This window comes from Enhydra lutris, unplaced genomic scaffold (genome assembly GCF_002288905.1).
Source record: "Enhydra lutris kenyoni isolate GAN:26980312 unplaced genomic scaffold, ASM228890v2 scaffoldscaffold1, whole genome shotgun sequence".
Taxonomy (NCBI): Eukaryota; Metazoa; Chordata; class Mammalia; order Carnivora; family Mustelidae; genus Enhydra; species Enhydra lutris.
The window spans coordinates 83474422-83492506 of NW_019154085.1; the positions used below are offsets into that span (position 1 = coordinate 83474422).

Sequence of the window (18085 nt, forward strand, 5' to 3'; positions counted from 1 at the left end):
CCGATGCGGGGCTCGATCCCAGAACCCTGGAATCAGGACCCGAGCTGAAGGCAGAGGCTTTAACCCACTGAGCCATAACCAACTAAAACAACTTACTATTTCCAGAAAAACAAGTCTGAGGGATTTATAGCCAACATTAGGTAGGTAAGCCAACCCTGACTTTCCTGAGTTAAAACAGAAAGTAGTTTTACCTTTTCATGAAATGCTGTGATTAGCCAAAGATCCACATCAACACTGGTGCCTCGTTTTTCTGCACCAATGAACTGCAGTATGTTCTCATGCTTCATTCCAGGTAAACTATAAACTTCATATTCATTTTGCCATGATTGTTTGTCCTAGAGTTAAAAAGAAAGAATAGTAAGAATGCAAAGAACACAGGCAAATAAACCATATCTAAGAGATTACTCAAGTAGATTCTAAGGCAAAATTTAAAAATAAAGCTAAGCATGAGAAGATTCTTTGGTTTGGTTTTGTCTTATTTTTTTCATAAAAGAAATCTAAGAATAAGGTAGCAACTCTATGACAAATGCCTGCCCTGCCTGCCCCATTCCCTAAAACATACTTTTCTATGTTTCTTGTTTGTGAATACAGGAGTCCTCATGGGAAATGTTGCATATCTCTATCTATCAATGGCAACACATTCTGCTGGCAATTTCGTAATACAGTGTCATTTCATCATCATCGTGTGAAGTTATTTTTGTTTATTCAGAATAATCTTCCTGAGATACGAATTTCAGGTAGAATGACTTCATCTCAATAGAAAACAATTTTTTTGTTCAAAGACTAACACTGTATCAAACGTTCTTAACAAAATGCTGAGAATACCCTGCAAAGTCAATGAGCACACAACAGGGCATAAATAGGCAATACACTTTAAAACACTACATACTCATTTGCATCTGCAAGTGACCCATGCCTACTACATGTCTATTTATAAAGGATTAGCTTCTCTTCACAATGGAAGAATAATGAAAGTAGGAGGCACCATAGCGTAATGGTTTGGAACCCTCTGGATCCAAACTATCTTAAGAACCTTTGCCAAGTGACAATCATTCAGTTTCCTCATTAGCAAAATGGGGACACTACAGTGTCTGATCCACAGGATTGCTGTATTACATGTATACTGTGTATTGTTTTTTATGTGTGAGTAATATATAGACACCTATTACTGAGTACTCCTATGTAAAGCACCTCTCCTGACAGTAAGAAGCATTTAATAAAATATTAGCTACTGTTACTCTTGTGCTAATATCCAAAGACCTTTCTCTAATTTTTAAGCTTCTTCCCACAATGAAAGAACCCTGAATTTGTCAATCTTAGCAGAGCAGATTAGATTCTTCTATAAAGTATCTGCATCAGTACAAAAAAAAGTAATAACGTTCTTCACAGACTCTATGAGACTTTAGAGGTGGCAAGAAAGATAAAAGCTAGGTATATTAAGATAAATTGGTTCCCTAACTCTGGAATGAGGTAGCTCCACTGTGAAGATACAGTGGTGGACCCTGCATCACCAAACCCAACCAGGACTGCAATAGCATGCAAGGCATTAGCTGGAGGCGAAAAGCAAGACACAGGTAGGAAGAAATCATCATAGATCTATACCACTGATGGACTCAAATAAAACATAAGAACAGCCCAGAGGTGCATTAGACCAGGGTTTTATGAGGTCAGCCCCCTTTAAAAGAAAAGTCAACAGTAAACCAATTATTTGGAATCTTGATTCACTTCCAAACAAAATCTGAAATGATTACATGAGCAATCAAAGTAAGACAAAAAAGAATCAGTCTGGTAATATACCTCGAAGCAATTCTAAAACAAGTATGCTATTCTTTCATTCTTCTCTTTGTTTTCTGATAATGTCAATGGGATATTAAAAGTTAACCAACAAAATTCTATTACTGGAATCCTCATCTTCACCTTACATTTCTATAGTATTTTTAATGGCAAAAGATGTCCTATACATTATTCACTGGAATTCCATCACTCCAAACAAACATAACAACTGCTATACCATGAGTTCCATTCCTTGGATGAGAAGGCAGACTAAAGAGCTAACCCCTTTCCTCAATATCACAAAGAGCCACCTGGAAACATGTGGTCTGTGTTTTTGGACTGTTTCTGAATTACGACAACTGAGCCAGTTCATCTTTTACAAAATGTATGCAGATGAGAAAGATGCAATAACATACCTGTATTGGAAATATTTTCACAGCCACGTACTCATTGAGCAGCTGGGCTTTCCACACACAACCAAATCTTCCCCTTGCTTTCACTTCTAATAACTGCAGTGGCTTCAAACCTAGTAATGGAGAAGGTGGGGGTGGTCCTGGGTCCTACAGATAAATATTAACAATCGTTTTAGAAAGCAGCACCTGATATAGATCAATGCTAAATATGAGGGGAAAAGTGAGTATACTGAGGAATCAATTGACAGAAACAGGAAACACATACAAATGACACTAACTTCTGTCTTGCAAAAACAGTTCTCAAGCATTACTAATTATTTATAGTGATCATAAAGCAAACCACTTGAATTGAGAGTTTCCATAATAACATTCAGCACTATTGCTACATAAGTACAGCAGGAGAAATGACCGCAAATCATTTTGAGTCCATCTCACTAATTTTCTGGACTAAGGTCTTTTGTGACCTTTAGGGTTATTACTAACAGTATTTCAACGGCTTCATCCAGTTGGTACTTTATTAGACAAGGATTTTAAAAGTGACAGCAACAGCAAATTATGGCTATTTCTCAAAGGAAAACACTCCTCAAAATCCACTATTTTCTTTCTCCATTGACTGTTTATCTTTAAATCTTTTCTTCATTAATCTCAGAAATGCAGTCATTCCCAAATACGTTGCAGATAAGTGTGTCAAACAGAAAATGGGAAATATGTTAACAGCCACAGTGTTCTATTTATTCTACTTTTTCAACCTATTAACAATTAATCCCTTTGCTTATAATTCCCCAAATTGACTGGAGATACAAATTATTAGTCTGACTGGCAAAGAAAGTACAAATTATAATCCAGAAAATTAGTGTTCATCATAGTAGATGGTAAGAAAAATGAAAGAGAAGTATATTTCTATAGGTAATTTTGAAAATGGAGCAAATACAGTATATAAATAGGGGCACAATGTGTACAAAACACAAAGGCATCCTTCCTATACAAAGCAGAATGGCAACCTCTCTGGAAGCATTGTATCAGTTCAGTATCTGCAACTAAAACAAGATGTAGGAAGCCTTTTGAAAAGCTTCCAGAGAAAAGTAATAAAAATGTATGAAGGGCTGCATAATGAGTATTACAAGGAAGAACTAAAATTTCTGTGGCAACTGCAGCAGACACTGTGACACTGGGTGTCATCTAAGTTGCCTGGAAATAGTATGTCATCATGTATCAATGCATCTCTCTCCTTTTCATCCCCTTTTAAGAAAAAAATCTCTGCAAAAGCTCCAACACGGTCAGTGCCCCCTTTAGGCATTATTCAGCCCATGGTGTCACTCAAGATTTTAAAAAGCTTACATCAACATTAGAAAGACTCTCAAAAATAGAAACACTGGGGTGCCTGGGTGGCTCAGCAGGTTAAGCCGCTGCCTTCGGCTCAGGTCATGATCTCAGGGTCCTGGGATCGAGCCCTGCATGGGCTCTCTGCTCAGCAGGGAGCCTGCTTCCTCCTCTCTCTCTGCCTGCCTCTCTGCCTGCTTGTGATCTCTCTCTGTCAAATAAATAAATAAAATCTTAAAAAAAAAAAAAATAGAAACACTGCACGGTATTAAAGAGGACGAAGGTGCAATTTCTTTGTAGGCAATCCTTTATAAAATGGCTTGAGAATTCCTACTTTTAAAATAGATAAATTAGAAAACTTCTTGTGACTCATTTCAGCCTTAGATATTTATTTTTTAAATGTCTACAAAAAGTTGCTTTGCCTTCACACATTCAAAAGATGAAAGGTTATAGGAGAGCTAAAGAGTGTTGTAGTTTTAACAGAGTGATGAGTCCAGAAAAGTCAGATACAAATCTTAGGGCAAGTATGGCCCCTGAAGTTATTATTCTCAGTGGGAAGGGACACAAGAATCTAGGGAGAGGTTTCATCAAACTTAAACCCAGCCTACCTCATTGCTCAACTGGTCATTTACAAGTGTAATAAGAGATGCTACTGACAGGAGTAGGCTGCGGATGTGGATGTGGAGATGGGAGGGAAAAAGGTTGAAAACTAGTCTTGTAGAGGCAGAGAAAACCACTCATGCTCAAAATCCAAGAATTATTAGATAACTACATAAAATAATTATGCTAACAGAAAAAGTTCAGCCTGAAAAAATGTCACTAACTACAAAGTTAAAATCACTGATTCCCCCCCTTTTTAGAACTGAGTCAGAAATGTCAAGTTTTCAAAGCAGGGATATACCAAAAACTGAAGTATGGTGATAAATGCTGAAAGCTGAAGAGGCAAAATAAACACATAAAGAAGAAAACAGCTCTTAACTTTAAGATATTTAGGACCTTTTATGTAAATTGATAATGTCTCTTGATAACATACGACATTACCCATTCTCTGTTCTAAAGTGTACCAACCACATGGATATGATTCAGTCTATAAAACAGGATTCAGAGGACTTAATCCACATCTCAAATTAAGACTATGTTTGCAGTTGAAAATACAATTTTAATATTTTAAAAAAGTTTAGGACACATACAGTAACTTTCAATGTCTCTGTTTAGAGAGAAAAGATCACTGAATATTTTCTGAATGCACAAATAAACCTTAAGGTTCCCATAAGTTTCTAAGTCTTTGTTTGGCAAGTTTCTAAGCTACCATTATGAGTAAAAAATCTTAGATCACTGTCCTAATACTATTACCATTCTATTCAGCCTTATAATAGCATGAAAACAGACTACTGTTAAAAGAATACTGACGACTTTTTAAAGGGTGAGGAAAAGGTCTACAAAGGCAGATTCCTACAGAATGTCAAACTTTTGAAAATGGTATGTGTTTTTAAATAATATTCTATAATACTTAAAAGGTAAAACTCAAAAATGAGTAAAATATAGATCATAACTCTATAAAATATATAATACTAATTAATATAAATTTTTGTTTTAATGAAAAACTAGAATATTCTATATAATACTTTTCATACTCTTCACTAAATGTATAGGAAACTTTAACTGTATCTCTAATATCTGGCTTTTACTTATCAGAGAACATCACAAATCATTTGCAGTTTATGAGCATCATTATACTAATTTACCCACAAAAAACTCAATGCAGTTCACCCTTGAACAACGTGGGTTTGAACTGCAGGAGTCCACTTCTATGTGGATTTTTTTCTAATAAATACAATCCAGTCAGTACTGTAAATGTATCTTCTCTTCATTATGATTTTAATAACATTTTCCTTTTTCTAGCTTACTTGGTTTGATACTTACTTTGTTGCAAAAATACACCATATCATATGTATAACATACAAAACATATGTTAACCATTTGTGTTATTAGTCACAAAATTTAGTTTTCTGGTTAAGTAGTTAAGTTTTAGGGGAGTAAAAAGTTATACGCAGGTGTGACTGTGCACAGCACTGGCACCCCTAAACCCTGCATTGTTCAAGAGTCAACTGTACTTGATTCTAGGAATAAAGATTTATACTTTTAAAATGTATCAACACCTGGCAAGACAAATTCGGGCTTGTACTTCATAATGACAGCAACACTCTAATATTGTCATAAAACATGACTTGGTCCTGCTACACACAAAACCAGCTTTGGGGGTTCAACTGTATGGACCAGGGAATTCCTGTAAACTTTTTCTGATCTCCTGTTCACTTGCAATCCCCACGCTATGTTGCATAGTTACGAAGACATGCAGTGGAACATGCCTCCACTTACATCTCTTCTTTACTCATTTGTATATGAAAATTATGGCATCAGAAGACATCATGTTGAGGAACAACAAATGGCAATCACTGAAAGCCGTGAGCCCATCCCAACACTGCTACCCAATAAAATTACTATACTGAAGACTGAAATAAATTAGCAAAAGTGAAGAGCTGCTAAGTAGTCTGTGATCATTTGATTCTTCTGAGTTCTCAAGTGGGAAGGGTGAATTCTAATCTAAAATAAAGCCTTCAATCTCTAGAGAGCAAAAGATTAACTTATACTTCTCTAGCTAGCCCATTTGCTAAGGAGGCTACAGAAGACAGAAACTATTTGAAACTATAGATTTCACATTAAAGGATAATGGGTTTTACCAGAAAGTCAGCTCCTGGTAAAAATGAGCATATGCTCACATTTAAGCTAGTGACACACTAGCCATTAGGTGTTAACATCTCATCAACTAGAACAGTTGTTTCTACATTCCAACTCAGGTAAGTATAAATGAGGTTAAGAACTCTTTGAAAACCAAAAACTATTACTGTGGCAAATCAATCATATTTTTAATACTAAAAGTGGTTAAAAAAATTCCATAACATAAATTTGTAAAGGATGCACAATAAAGCAACAATAACAATGAAAATCTAAGAACAAAATGTTTAATATGCATCCACAAAAAGTTCCACAACCATAAACAAACATCAATGCATCTTACCTCTATCATTATATGAAAGGCGTGCTTGTGAAGAAAAAACACAGGCAAAAGAAATTACGATTTATATCCAGAGTGAAATGAAAAATGACACATCAGTTACAAAAGCGAAGGAAGGAGAATAATGATTTAGCTTTTTAAAAGTTGGCAATGATCCAATGTATTATATTTTTAAAATAAGAATTGGGAACACTCTCCTTATAAAGAGAGGAAAGTAATATCAAACAAACAAAAAACTTGGATATTACCTTTCAGATGAGGGGTATTATTGTATAGACGAATCTAGTATGGCCCCAAACTACTTGATCCAATGAACTTCAAGCTAGCAAATAAACTACAGCAAGTCAAATAATTGTTATTTTTCTAAGAAGTTCTAGAGTCTAAACTGGAAGAATAAAAGGAGCAATTTGAGAAAATATGCGTTAGAACTGGCTTTGGACAGCAGAGGGCAGTATTGCCTTTAACAAAATCTAGAAGCAACACAGAAGGAATTTTTATGTAACTAGAATAAGTTTCTCAGCCCACACTCTGGCAGTTGTTTTAAGACTCTAAAATCTCCTATTTCCTGAACTGCTTCACTCCCTTTTCATGGAATATAGCAGAATCATAATAGAAGAATGTTTCTAGTGTGCAACATGTTTCTAGTGTGTGCAACATAAACAATATACAAGGGTAAGAAAATAAGACAGGAGTAATAAAAGAATTAGGTAGAACATAGTGACAGTCCAGGCCCACTGTTGACTTATTGGCTACATAGAGAGTGAAGAAGTCAATCAGGGGTGGCTCTGGGAATAAGTATCCATACATATTTTTCAGTCTGAGGACACTCAGATACTGAAGGAGAACAAGATTTTCATTTTCACAGTCATCCTAAAATAGTTAGGGGCCTAAATTTAAAATTAAGAGAAAGACTGCCACCAATGTAAAAGAAGGCTTCAAATCCCTCCAGTCACTGAGTATATCTGCCATTTCCAATATTTCTACAATATTTACACAGAGAATAGCACTGACAAAAAAGATGTGACAACTCATATGTACCAGTAGTTTAACTAGTTTTGCTTCCTTCTTGATTTTCTCCTGTGATAATGATTCAGGACTATTTATAATTCATCTAAAAGGCTTAGCTAATCCTACTATCAAATCATCTTATCAGGACTCAAAGTAAAATTCATCCCTTAAAAGATAATACATGCTAACTGAGTAACTAGACTTTAGCTTCCCAAGGCCTACGGATCTCTCAGGTTTTGTTTTCATTACAGGTACTACAGAGATAAACCTGACACTTTAATTGCACTATGCAAGTAGGTGCTATCCATGCATCTTTATATACTTATCAATAAATGAACATTAGAGTAAGTCAGAGAATGATCAAGCTAAACAAGAACAGGCCTCAATGTGTAAACTATGTTCCAAAATAAAAGGGTCAAAACAGAATCCAAAAAAATTAAAACACCGAAATACATGGACAAAAAGTAACCAAATAAAACCATCTGAATTCACAACATGGAAAATGAAAACCTGAGTATCATGTGCTATAATTGGAGATAATCGTGAAAACCAAATCAGCACATTAATGTCAACTAATTAGGCTGCTGGATAAGAAAGAGACTAGTTGCTTATTCCTTAAGAGCTAAAGAAATTTAATTGTATTGCCAAATATCAAAAAAGAATAAATAGGTCTTCTCCATTCACTCAAAAAATCCCTGAGTGCCTGCCTACTTGGGCCAGGCACTGACTACCCCAGCTTCTCATGGTACTTACTATAGTGTGGAGGAAGTAAGACTCATCAAAGACATCACACTGATGAATCCATAATTATAAAATAAGAGCAGTAAAAAGGAATTCATCAGTACTTTGAGCACCTGTAAGGTGAAAATGGACTTCCACAGGCATGTTAAATAAGAGAAGATTTTCCTAAGGAGAGAATCCTTGAAAAATGGAGTAAGTACTCCAGGGAGACACACTAGGTGGGAAAACGGTACTGAGATACATCCTAAATTTCTGACTTGTGCCACCAAATGGTTACTGGTTCTATTTACTGAGAACTCAGTTTGGAGAGATCATTACCACAGAATGGTTAAGTGCTTGGAGATACCTAAGTGCTAATATTTAGCACGCAGTTAGATGTACAGAACAGGAACAGAAAGAAATCTTTCTAGAAACAGGACTTTGGTTCATTTATTTACTATAAACAAGCACATATGACATATACTAAAATTTTTCTCTTACTATTTAAACCTAAGATTTACATATACATATATATTCTTTGAGAACTTACTAAATATCTTCTTAGGACTATCAAGAAGATTTAAGCACCCCCCCAACCCAAAGTATTTGAAAACCGACAAATTCTGAATTTGTCTCATCTTAGTAATCTAATTATCTCATGCTCTAAGAAATTTTACAATTGCTAATTTTAAAAAAGATTATTGCCAGGCAGACTGAAATAGAATCTATAAAGAAATAATATAGGGCATCTATCAAAACAAATGCTTCTGAGCTAGGGAAAGCAACATTATACATTAACAGATTCAATAGTATTGATACTGCCAAATGCACAGCCATCATTCTATCCAATTAGATCTTCAAAATTCCATTGTGATTTATCAACTCCTACTTCCTCCATTTCTCTCATCTAACTCCTGAAAGCAAGGCAAAGACAGATCCTAAGAAATAAGATTCTGAATAAGTTCCCTAAGAAGAAGGTAGCTCCTCAGGGTAGCTAGCAATGGGGTTTAAAAGTTTAAACTAGATGTAAGGATATCCATTCTCCTTCTGGCCACTGCTCAGAAGCACCAGGTTTATTACTGAGGATAGAAGAAATTTTATTTTTATTTATTTTAACATTTGTATTCTGCAAGTAAAGCCGAAAAAAAGGAAAAGGATCATGTTATACATTATGGAAATTATGGAATTGTAAAGTGATAAAATGGTTATGTTTATCAACAAGGCTATATGTACTTATAATAAAAACTATTTTAAATATAATTTATATACTCTGACCCCTCCGTTTATCCTACTATAGTTTTTTATGTCCCCCCTAATTATTTACTAAAATAATCCATTCTATTAAAATTACCTCAATGAATAATAATCCTTAGGTCTAAATGTCCAGACTCTACCACTCAGCAGACTGACACTAGGCCAAGACACTTCACCTATCTGTGCGTTGATTTTTCTTATCTACGAAATGGACTTAATAAAACAGAACATGTATCGTGGTGTGTGGAAAGATTAATCAGCGTAAAGTACTCTGTGTAGTCCTTGACAGAGTACTCAAAATAAAATCCTTCATTGCACTAATTTCAAATGACTTACATATAAATATGTATTTACAATGGCCTCAATAAATATGATACCTTTTGACAACAATTTTGAAGCTGCTACTCTTGGCAATAACAGCTAACATGTTTTTGTTTTGTTTTGTTTTGTTTTAATTTTATTTATCTGACAGGGAGAGAGAGAGATCACAAGTAGGCAGAGAGGCAGGCAGAGGGGTGGGGGCGGGAAGCAGACTCCCTGCTGAGCAGAAAGCCGGATGCGGGGCTCATCACAGGACCCTGAGATCATGACCTAAGCCAAAGGCAGAGGCTTAACCCATAGAGCCACCCAGGCGCCCCAACAGCTAACATGTTTTGAACACTTAACATTAGGCACCCTGGGTGTGGCTCCCAGTCACTACAGAACTAAAGTCGGACCAAAACTGTCTTCACCTTTCATTTCCAAGCTGCAAAGTCAAACGACCAACCAACCCAATTTTTGTTCACCTACATATCAACTGTGGACTTCAAAAGGGCCAGCAAGAACTGTCCCTCTGTTGCTCGCCACTACCCAGCAGCATGATGCGTGGCACATGACAGGCACTCAGGCACTGGGTCAGTGGGTCAACTGAAACCAAACAAGCAAACCCGAACACCCGCCGCCTATGTGATACAAGCAGCTCTCACTAACAAATGGGCTCTTTCATTTTTCTTATCTCAAATTAACAGAAAAGATTTGACAGTGATGAAGTAGCGAGGAATGAAGGAAGAGATCTACAATGAAGTTCAGGAAATAAAGAACTGAGAGAAAAGCCAAGTCACTTCTTCCTATCTTCCATCTCCTAATCAGACAAGAAAAAGGAGAAATTATGTACTCTGCTCTATATGTATCAGTCCCATTTGCAAAGTGGAAGATAGGGCCCTCCACAGTCTAAAGGAAAACTGAACTCAAGATTTTAAAAATTGAATGGAAGTCGTCTTTAGAAATGAAGTACCTTCGCTATTAACTGTAATATACAGCTTTAACTTGTTTTAAGATTTGGATAAAGGTTCCCCCCACCGCTTCCCTTTCCTTTTTGCTTTTGGACATGGAATTTTAGCAGATCTCCAAGTGGGCCTGTCCATGCATTTGTTAAGTAAAACAGCTCTTATACACCTAAGAGAGTAATTTTTTGCCAAGCTGCAAGTCTACAAATAATTTATGACACTTCTCCCCACAATTAGTTTAGAAGTATACCTAAAACTTAAGTTGTAATTTAAGTTGTAACAAAAATAATCACACACAAAGGTAGAACACAGAAGAAAGGAGACTTCCTTTCTTCTGTAGGAGCCCTGCACTATTTCTTAGGCATATATAAACAAACAAACAAACAAAAAAAACAAACAAAAAGATGCTCAACTGCAAGATAAGAGCATGATATCATCATACTTGAAACATGCTAAAATAAAGTAAGGCACTTAAAAATATTTGTGAAATGCAGGTTCCAGGTCTTAGTAGAAAACTAACACCAACTCTAAGCTAATAAAACATCATGTTTTGATTATTTCATGAGCGTACATTACAGCTCTACTAAATTTCACTTAAGAACACACATTTAATCAGAATGAGACTGAAAAGTATTGAGCTGAAAAGCTGTCCTCAGTATACTGTTAAATTAAAAGAAACCAATTGTGAAATAACATTCTGTAGTTTATATAAAGGGAAAAAAAGCATATACTCAAACAAATTAGATTAGGAGAAGGTGTCAAAGGATACATACCAACCTGTTCAAATTTATTATCTCAGGAAAGTGATAAAGAAAAAAAAGGAAGAATAAATGGTTCTATCACCTTTCTTTTGCACACTTCCTTCTGTATAATTTGTCTTATTATAACAGGCAAGTATGTGAAATTATTTCTTAAAAATAATTTAAAAGGAAAGAGAAAGTGAATCAACCTATTTCAAGATGTGCTTCTATAGATGTGACACTCATCTAGCAAAACTTAATATTAACATATTAATACTCATTTAATTTTAGTAAATTTCTCCTGCATCCTCCACAAATAAACAGTACCCTTTCCTAAACTGAGTTGGCTGAATGATGATGTTATGCTACCCTTTCAGTATCTTATTAATTTTAAATGGGTACATATATAAACTCATGTTCAACAGGAAATCCTACACAGCATTTTCACAGATGGCTCAGTTTCTCAGTGGATAGTAATTTGACATAGCATGAAACAACAACCTATTATTACTTTAATATTAAGGTCAGCAGGATTATTTCGTATGCCCAAATCAGTATCCCAAACATCTGAAAGTCTTTACTCTTCATCAGACCAAAATCTAGACAAAATGTCATTGACATAAAGAACTGAAGAGACTGATGTCATTTAAGTAGGCATTACTGTTGCAATAGTAATAGTGCTACTTAAATAGCCTTTAAAAATGAACAAGAAGTTAACTTCATACCTTGTTAAAGGTAGGTAATTTCTAGCCCCTAAAATCCACTTTCTTATCAAGTGCTTTTATCAGCATAAATATAGATCTTATTAACAGGAAACTTCAGCTCACATATGGTTTTGAAAGCGATGCAAACACTTTTATTGAAACCCCATTACCTCTAACCACAGTAAGACTTCTTAATCACAGAGTCAATGCAGCCATTCCCTCCTGTTCTTGATTCACCGGCACTAGAAAAACCAGTTTGTGTTCAGTTTACTCACTGCAGGTTACAAGAGCAAATTCCTACATGTGGAAAGACAGTTTCAGCACAGATAAAAGAAAAGGACCTATGGGATTCAAATTAAAAAGATGCTTCAAGCTTGTGATTCCAGAAAGAACTGAATACTGGCTTTGTCTTATGAAAGCTTGGAATACTTCAACTTATTTTACCCTAAAGAAATATGGCCTCTAGATTTATCTTAAAACTAAGCCCTAAAGCTCCTTATTAAATGAATCCCTGAATATGTTGCATTATCATCTCAACATGACTCTAAATGCAACAAAGTCAAATTTGGCAATTCATCACTTATAGAACAGTTATACGCACAAACACTATGTAAATACAGCAGTGACTACAATATGCAGCTGGTCTTCAAGGAGTTTACAGTCAAGTGGGAGACTGGAACGTGCACACGAACGACTAGAGCCTCTCTCAAATGCAGTTATTCATCTGACCCAACACAAGACAAACTGACTTCAGCACTATTTTCTCAATTCTTTCAAGGACAGTACATAACTAATATTATTCTACAGGCATATGAGGGATATGCCTCTAGAATATGGGAGGAAAGAATAAAAAGGTAAATGTATGGAAGTATGGAAGCCCCATGTCATACTCTCAAATTTTGTATTCTTTGCTGTGGAGCACTGAGAGCCCTCAAATATTTTTAAAAACAGAAGCAACATAATCAGATATGTAAAATGCTATTCTACAGCAATAGTACAGATAGAGAGAAAGAGAAGACCAGCTATGAGATTACAGAAATAATCTCAGCCTCAGATGTAATAATGCCCTGAACTACAACAAGATCAAGAAGGATGAAAAAGTGAATGAATAGGACTTGGTAAATAACAGGGCCAAAAAAGCAGTGGTTGTCCCCCAGGCTTTCATTGAGGGTGACGGGGAAGACAGTGTTAGAAATGTAATAGTTATAGGTTATAAAGAAAGAAGAATGGCTTCAATTTAAAAAAAAAAAATTATTTTCCATGCCTCGAACTATGCTAGATTTGAGAATTAATATTCTTTACTGGTTACTAAGAACCATAAGACCAGATTTTAAAGCATGTATATCCTTAAATCATTCCTTCACAATAAAATACTACACCAAAAGAAATTCTATCTTGGTGTCTTAGAAAGAATCCCACAATTTAGCTGTCAGAACCAGCTTAGTAAGGATATATATGTGGGTATCTCTTGTCTTCCAGGATTCCATAAGACTGATCTTTTATCCCCCAATGAGAATAAAAGACTGAAATCAGACCAAAGAATGATCACAGTATACCTAACTTCAGCTTGCTCTGTGACATTCACTATAAATTCTCTTCAAGTATAGTTCTTATTGTAGGAATGACCTGTCAATGAGATATTATCACAATGAGACTAATGTCATATAAGAGAGAAGTTAATTCACAAACCAGCCTTTGCCAAAGCTTTAAGGAAAAGTTGCCTAAGAAAGGAAGGAAAAATTTCTTATCGCTCTAAGTGTTTGAAGATTTGGAGGAAAAATGTTTCAGAAATCCACAAGAATATAAGATCTTTTTCTAACCAGTCTTGGAATTAAGCTTTGAACATGGGGACATGAATATGGAGTGAAATACAGAAATCACCTTAAGACTTCAAATGTATGTCTCCCTTACTATCTTGTTTTAACCATCTTCTATCATGTTTTAACTACCCTATCCCTTGTAAAAGTCTTGAGTAACTAACAGGGACTGGCACTCTCAACTCAGCTGCACGGGAGTCCTTACCTACAACACAATCATGCTGAAAAATGTGCTAAAAAATTTTTTTAATGAAAAACACATGAATATGTCCTTGTACATAAAATCCATGACTTCCTTTATTGTCCTTGGTGAGATAATGAAATACTGTTGCTCATTTTAGTGGTCAAACTTTTCAACATCCAAAATAGGAAAATAAATTGGCCTATAGAATGATTTTGAAATGGCAGGGATGTTTACCAAATTATCTAAAACACCAGAGACATCAGCTTTCTAGGAAAAAAAAAAAAAAGACGCAGAACAGCATAAGCAGTAAGAAGAGCAAAGCTTTAGTGTTGGAGTCCTTGATTCACATTCCAGCTTTGACACTTGTGAGCTTTTCTAGGTCTCAATTTCTTTATCTATAAAATGGAAATTAAAACTACATAAACAACGCTGTGAGGTAAAACGAAATCAGTGCTTTTCACTCCTGGCTGGTCACCGCAATCACCCTGAAAACTTATCAGAAACATATCTCCGGCCCCATTCCATACTTACAGGGCTGTGGCCCACAAGTATTTTATAACAAATTCTAAAGATGAGCCTTATATGCCAGTCGCAACTGAGAAATCATGGGAAAAAATGATCTATTTTATGTTTTTACATATTCTTATATAAAACTTATGTGTGTAACTTACCAGTACCCTAGTACACTGTAAGTGTTCAAATAAATGCTTGCTGTTATTATCAATAATTATTTTGAAACTGGAGATAAAACTGGGCATTTTATAACAAGATGGGCACTAGGCAGTTGCAGAACTACTATGTATAAACCTCTCACCAAAAATGAGACTTAAAACATGACACTACACTGTTTGAGACACAGTGAGAGATGACATAAATGAAGTTTCAAATTGATGACAACCCCTCTTCTAAAACACAGTTTATGATAGAAAGAAAGCCTAGTTGGGCATTTTTTATATTTTTCCTAACAAAGCTTGACCATTCTAGATCATTCCATCACAAAACTTTAAATCTAATTTTCATTTTTCAGTAATTCATACAATGTATGCAAATTCACCACAGAGCAATTCAAGTGCTAAATAAATGTGTACAATGACATTAACATGGCAGCAAGTATCTAAAATCCACAGAAATGGGCATTCATTGAAGATTCCTATTTCTCAGTTATTTATGAATAATAATTGCATTATTCCATTTTAAAAGTCTAAACCCTTGAATTAATTAGCATTTCTAAATAAAGTGGCCTCATATATAGGATACCTAGCCCTTTAAAAAAAAGCCCAACCATATCTTTGTGCCATTATAAAAATATCAATATTATCTATAAGAATACATTATTACTATTTTTAAAGTTCTATTAGAAAACAACAAATCTGTTTTTAAATTTAGTTTCCAGTTTGTTTCTTTCGTAACACAAACTAGGGTAAATTCAGACACTACTCTAAGTACTAAACACTCCCTCTTCTAAATACAGAAATAAAAAAAAAATAGTTACCACCAAAAGAAGATAAGGGGAAGTCTACAGCCATTTGGAATAAACTACATATATTTATTAGGCACTAAAATTTTTATTTTTAAAACACTTTCACAGATAATTTTTAATAAATCTACAATTTAATTACTAATGTTTAAAAGTTAAAATATTTCAGCTGTACAAAACTGTGTTTACCTACTTTACTGAATAAGATACTTTACCTTTGGGTTCCATATACACATCTTACAAAGATTATGTGGATCACTAATCTAATGCTAACAGATTGCTGCAAGTACTGAGAAAGAAGTATGTTATGTAAATAAAGCTTACAGAGAAGAAGTTGTTTTGGTCATTAAATTATAGGACTCTACCATTCTTCTATCATGTTTTAACCATTAATCCTAGTGGTATTAGAGAAACAAAGTTAAACCAAGAGATCCAGAAGGCCAAGGTAATCTGATCTTAAGAGTTAAAAGAAACAGAGTAAAAACTAGAGTTTAAAGATGTCTCAAAAAAGTATAACTACAGTTTTCACCTCTCCTCAGCCTGCAGAATATTAACTACTTATATTAAAAGAGCTTGTAAACCACTATACCAGTGCCAACTGTCTACATGATAGGAAGAATGAGGAAAATAACATGAATTTAATCTGATTACCCACCACAACCACATTTTCAGGTATGTTCAGAGTCAGGAGAGGGAGAATTAAGGGCATTAAAAAAGTTTTTGGTCTTAAAAAAAAAAAAAAAAAAAAAGCTTTTAGTCTTCAGTACACACTTGATCTGCTGCAAAGCAAAACAAACCCAAAAAACCCCAAACAAAAACAAAAACAAAACAAAACAACACTTGGAACTACCAAAATAAATGGTGACAAAAACTACTCATCTGCAGCTCTTACCAAAAACATTTTTTGGATATACTTTCCTAATGCCTCTGTGAAACCTCTCTTTTCCACACTTTCTTGATTACCTTACTAAATCCCTCCCTATGGTTAAAAGGATAATTTGGCAAGTAGGATAAACAAAGAATATTTGGCAAGCCTGAAAAGGGCACAAAAATTAAGGAATGGAAGAAAGAATAGAGGGGAAAGAATGTGAAAGAAAAGAAGGGAAAGTGATCATAACCACCTCTTTTCCATCATCAATTACTTCTCAAGAAACAAAGCAGGGTGAATCTCACACCTGAAAGTCCTACAATGACAGTAAAACTGTCCAAAGAACATAATACCCTTTATTCTACTTTACCTCAACTCCTAAGTGAGAAAAGTTTAGGATATATCAAGTCAATAAGTTTGGAAACTTAGCCATAGATACCATAACAATAAACATTCAAAAAGTAACACCAAAAGAAAATGATTCATAATAACCCAGTGGGTTTCACCACAGTAATATTTCTTTAAAATATACAACTCAAAATAGCACAAAGTACAAGAAAATAACTTACTTGAGTTGGAACAAGTACAGGAGGATAGGCCATCTTATGATGTCTATACACCCAAAATGCACAAATAACAATCCCCGCAATTAACATAAGTGGCACCAAGGAATACAGCAATATGTTGTAATAGGGTGGCTTAGGTGTAACTGGGTTTGAAGTCGCTGTGGAAAATAGAAGGAAAAAAACAATTCAGATTTGGTCTACAAAATTCCACAATAAGTATTTATTATAGTATCAAATCTTAGGAGAAAAATGAGAGTAGGAGAACGTAGGAGTAAATTATTACATCAACACAAATATTCTTTGTTTTCAGTGTATTAGTTGAACAGACCTATGTGTTTTCCCTGTGAACTTACGCTGTGTGACTTCCATCTCCGGAAAATAAGAAAACCTTTCGTTACACATATTGCCCTCACAGCAACAAAAATACACTTCAGGGCTGTCTTTTTTTTCTATACAATCAGTCCTATAAACAAACAAAAGGAGAAATAATTAAAATCAACATTAAACTGAATCTGTAGTGAGTGTTTTTCTAAAATTCTTCTCAGAGATAAAATAATGAAAACGTTATTCATAGTCAACTTCAAGATTTTTATTAATATCCAGTGATCAATTCTTAAAAGCCAAAAATGGGGCGCCTGGGTGCCTCAGTTGATTAAAGGACTGCCCTTCGGCTCACATCATGATCCCAGAGTCCTGGGATCAAGCCCCGCATCGGGCTCCCTGCTCAGTGGGGAGCCTTCTTCTCCCTCACCCTCTGTTGTTCTGCTTATGCTCTCTTGCACTCTCTCTGTCAAATAAATTTTAAAAAATTAAATTTTAAAAAGCAAAAAATGTTCCAGTAATCCTGTTGCTAAATCTCATAAAAAAAACAAAAACAAAAAAAAAAACCAGCTGCTTCCA

General features: G+C 34.9%; 1 protein-coding gene across 1 annotated transcript in view; it reads right to left on the reverse strand.

The window, feature by feature from the left end:
- LOC111145945 (activin A receptor type 2A) overlaps positions 1–18085 on the reverse strand; it is an 82919-nt gene that overhangs the window by 11558 nt on the left and 53276 nt on the right. The window contains exons 3-6 of the mRNA XM_022501264.1: positions 17539–17648; positions 17189–17343; positions 2190–2333; positions 192–335 (exon numbers count right to left, since the gene is read on the reverse strand). Coding sequence (XP_022356972.1) covers positions 192–335; positions 2190–2333; positions 17189–17343; positions 17539–17648 — 553 coding nt within the window. The remainder of the gene's footprint in view (positions 1–191; positions 336–2189; positions 2334–17188; positions 17344–17538; positions 17649–18085) is intronic.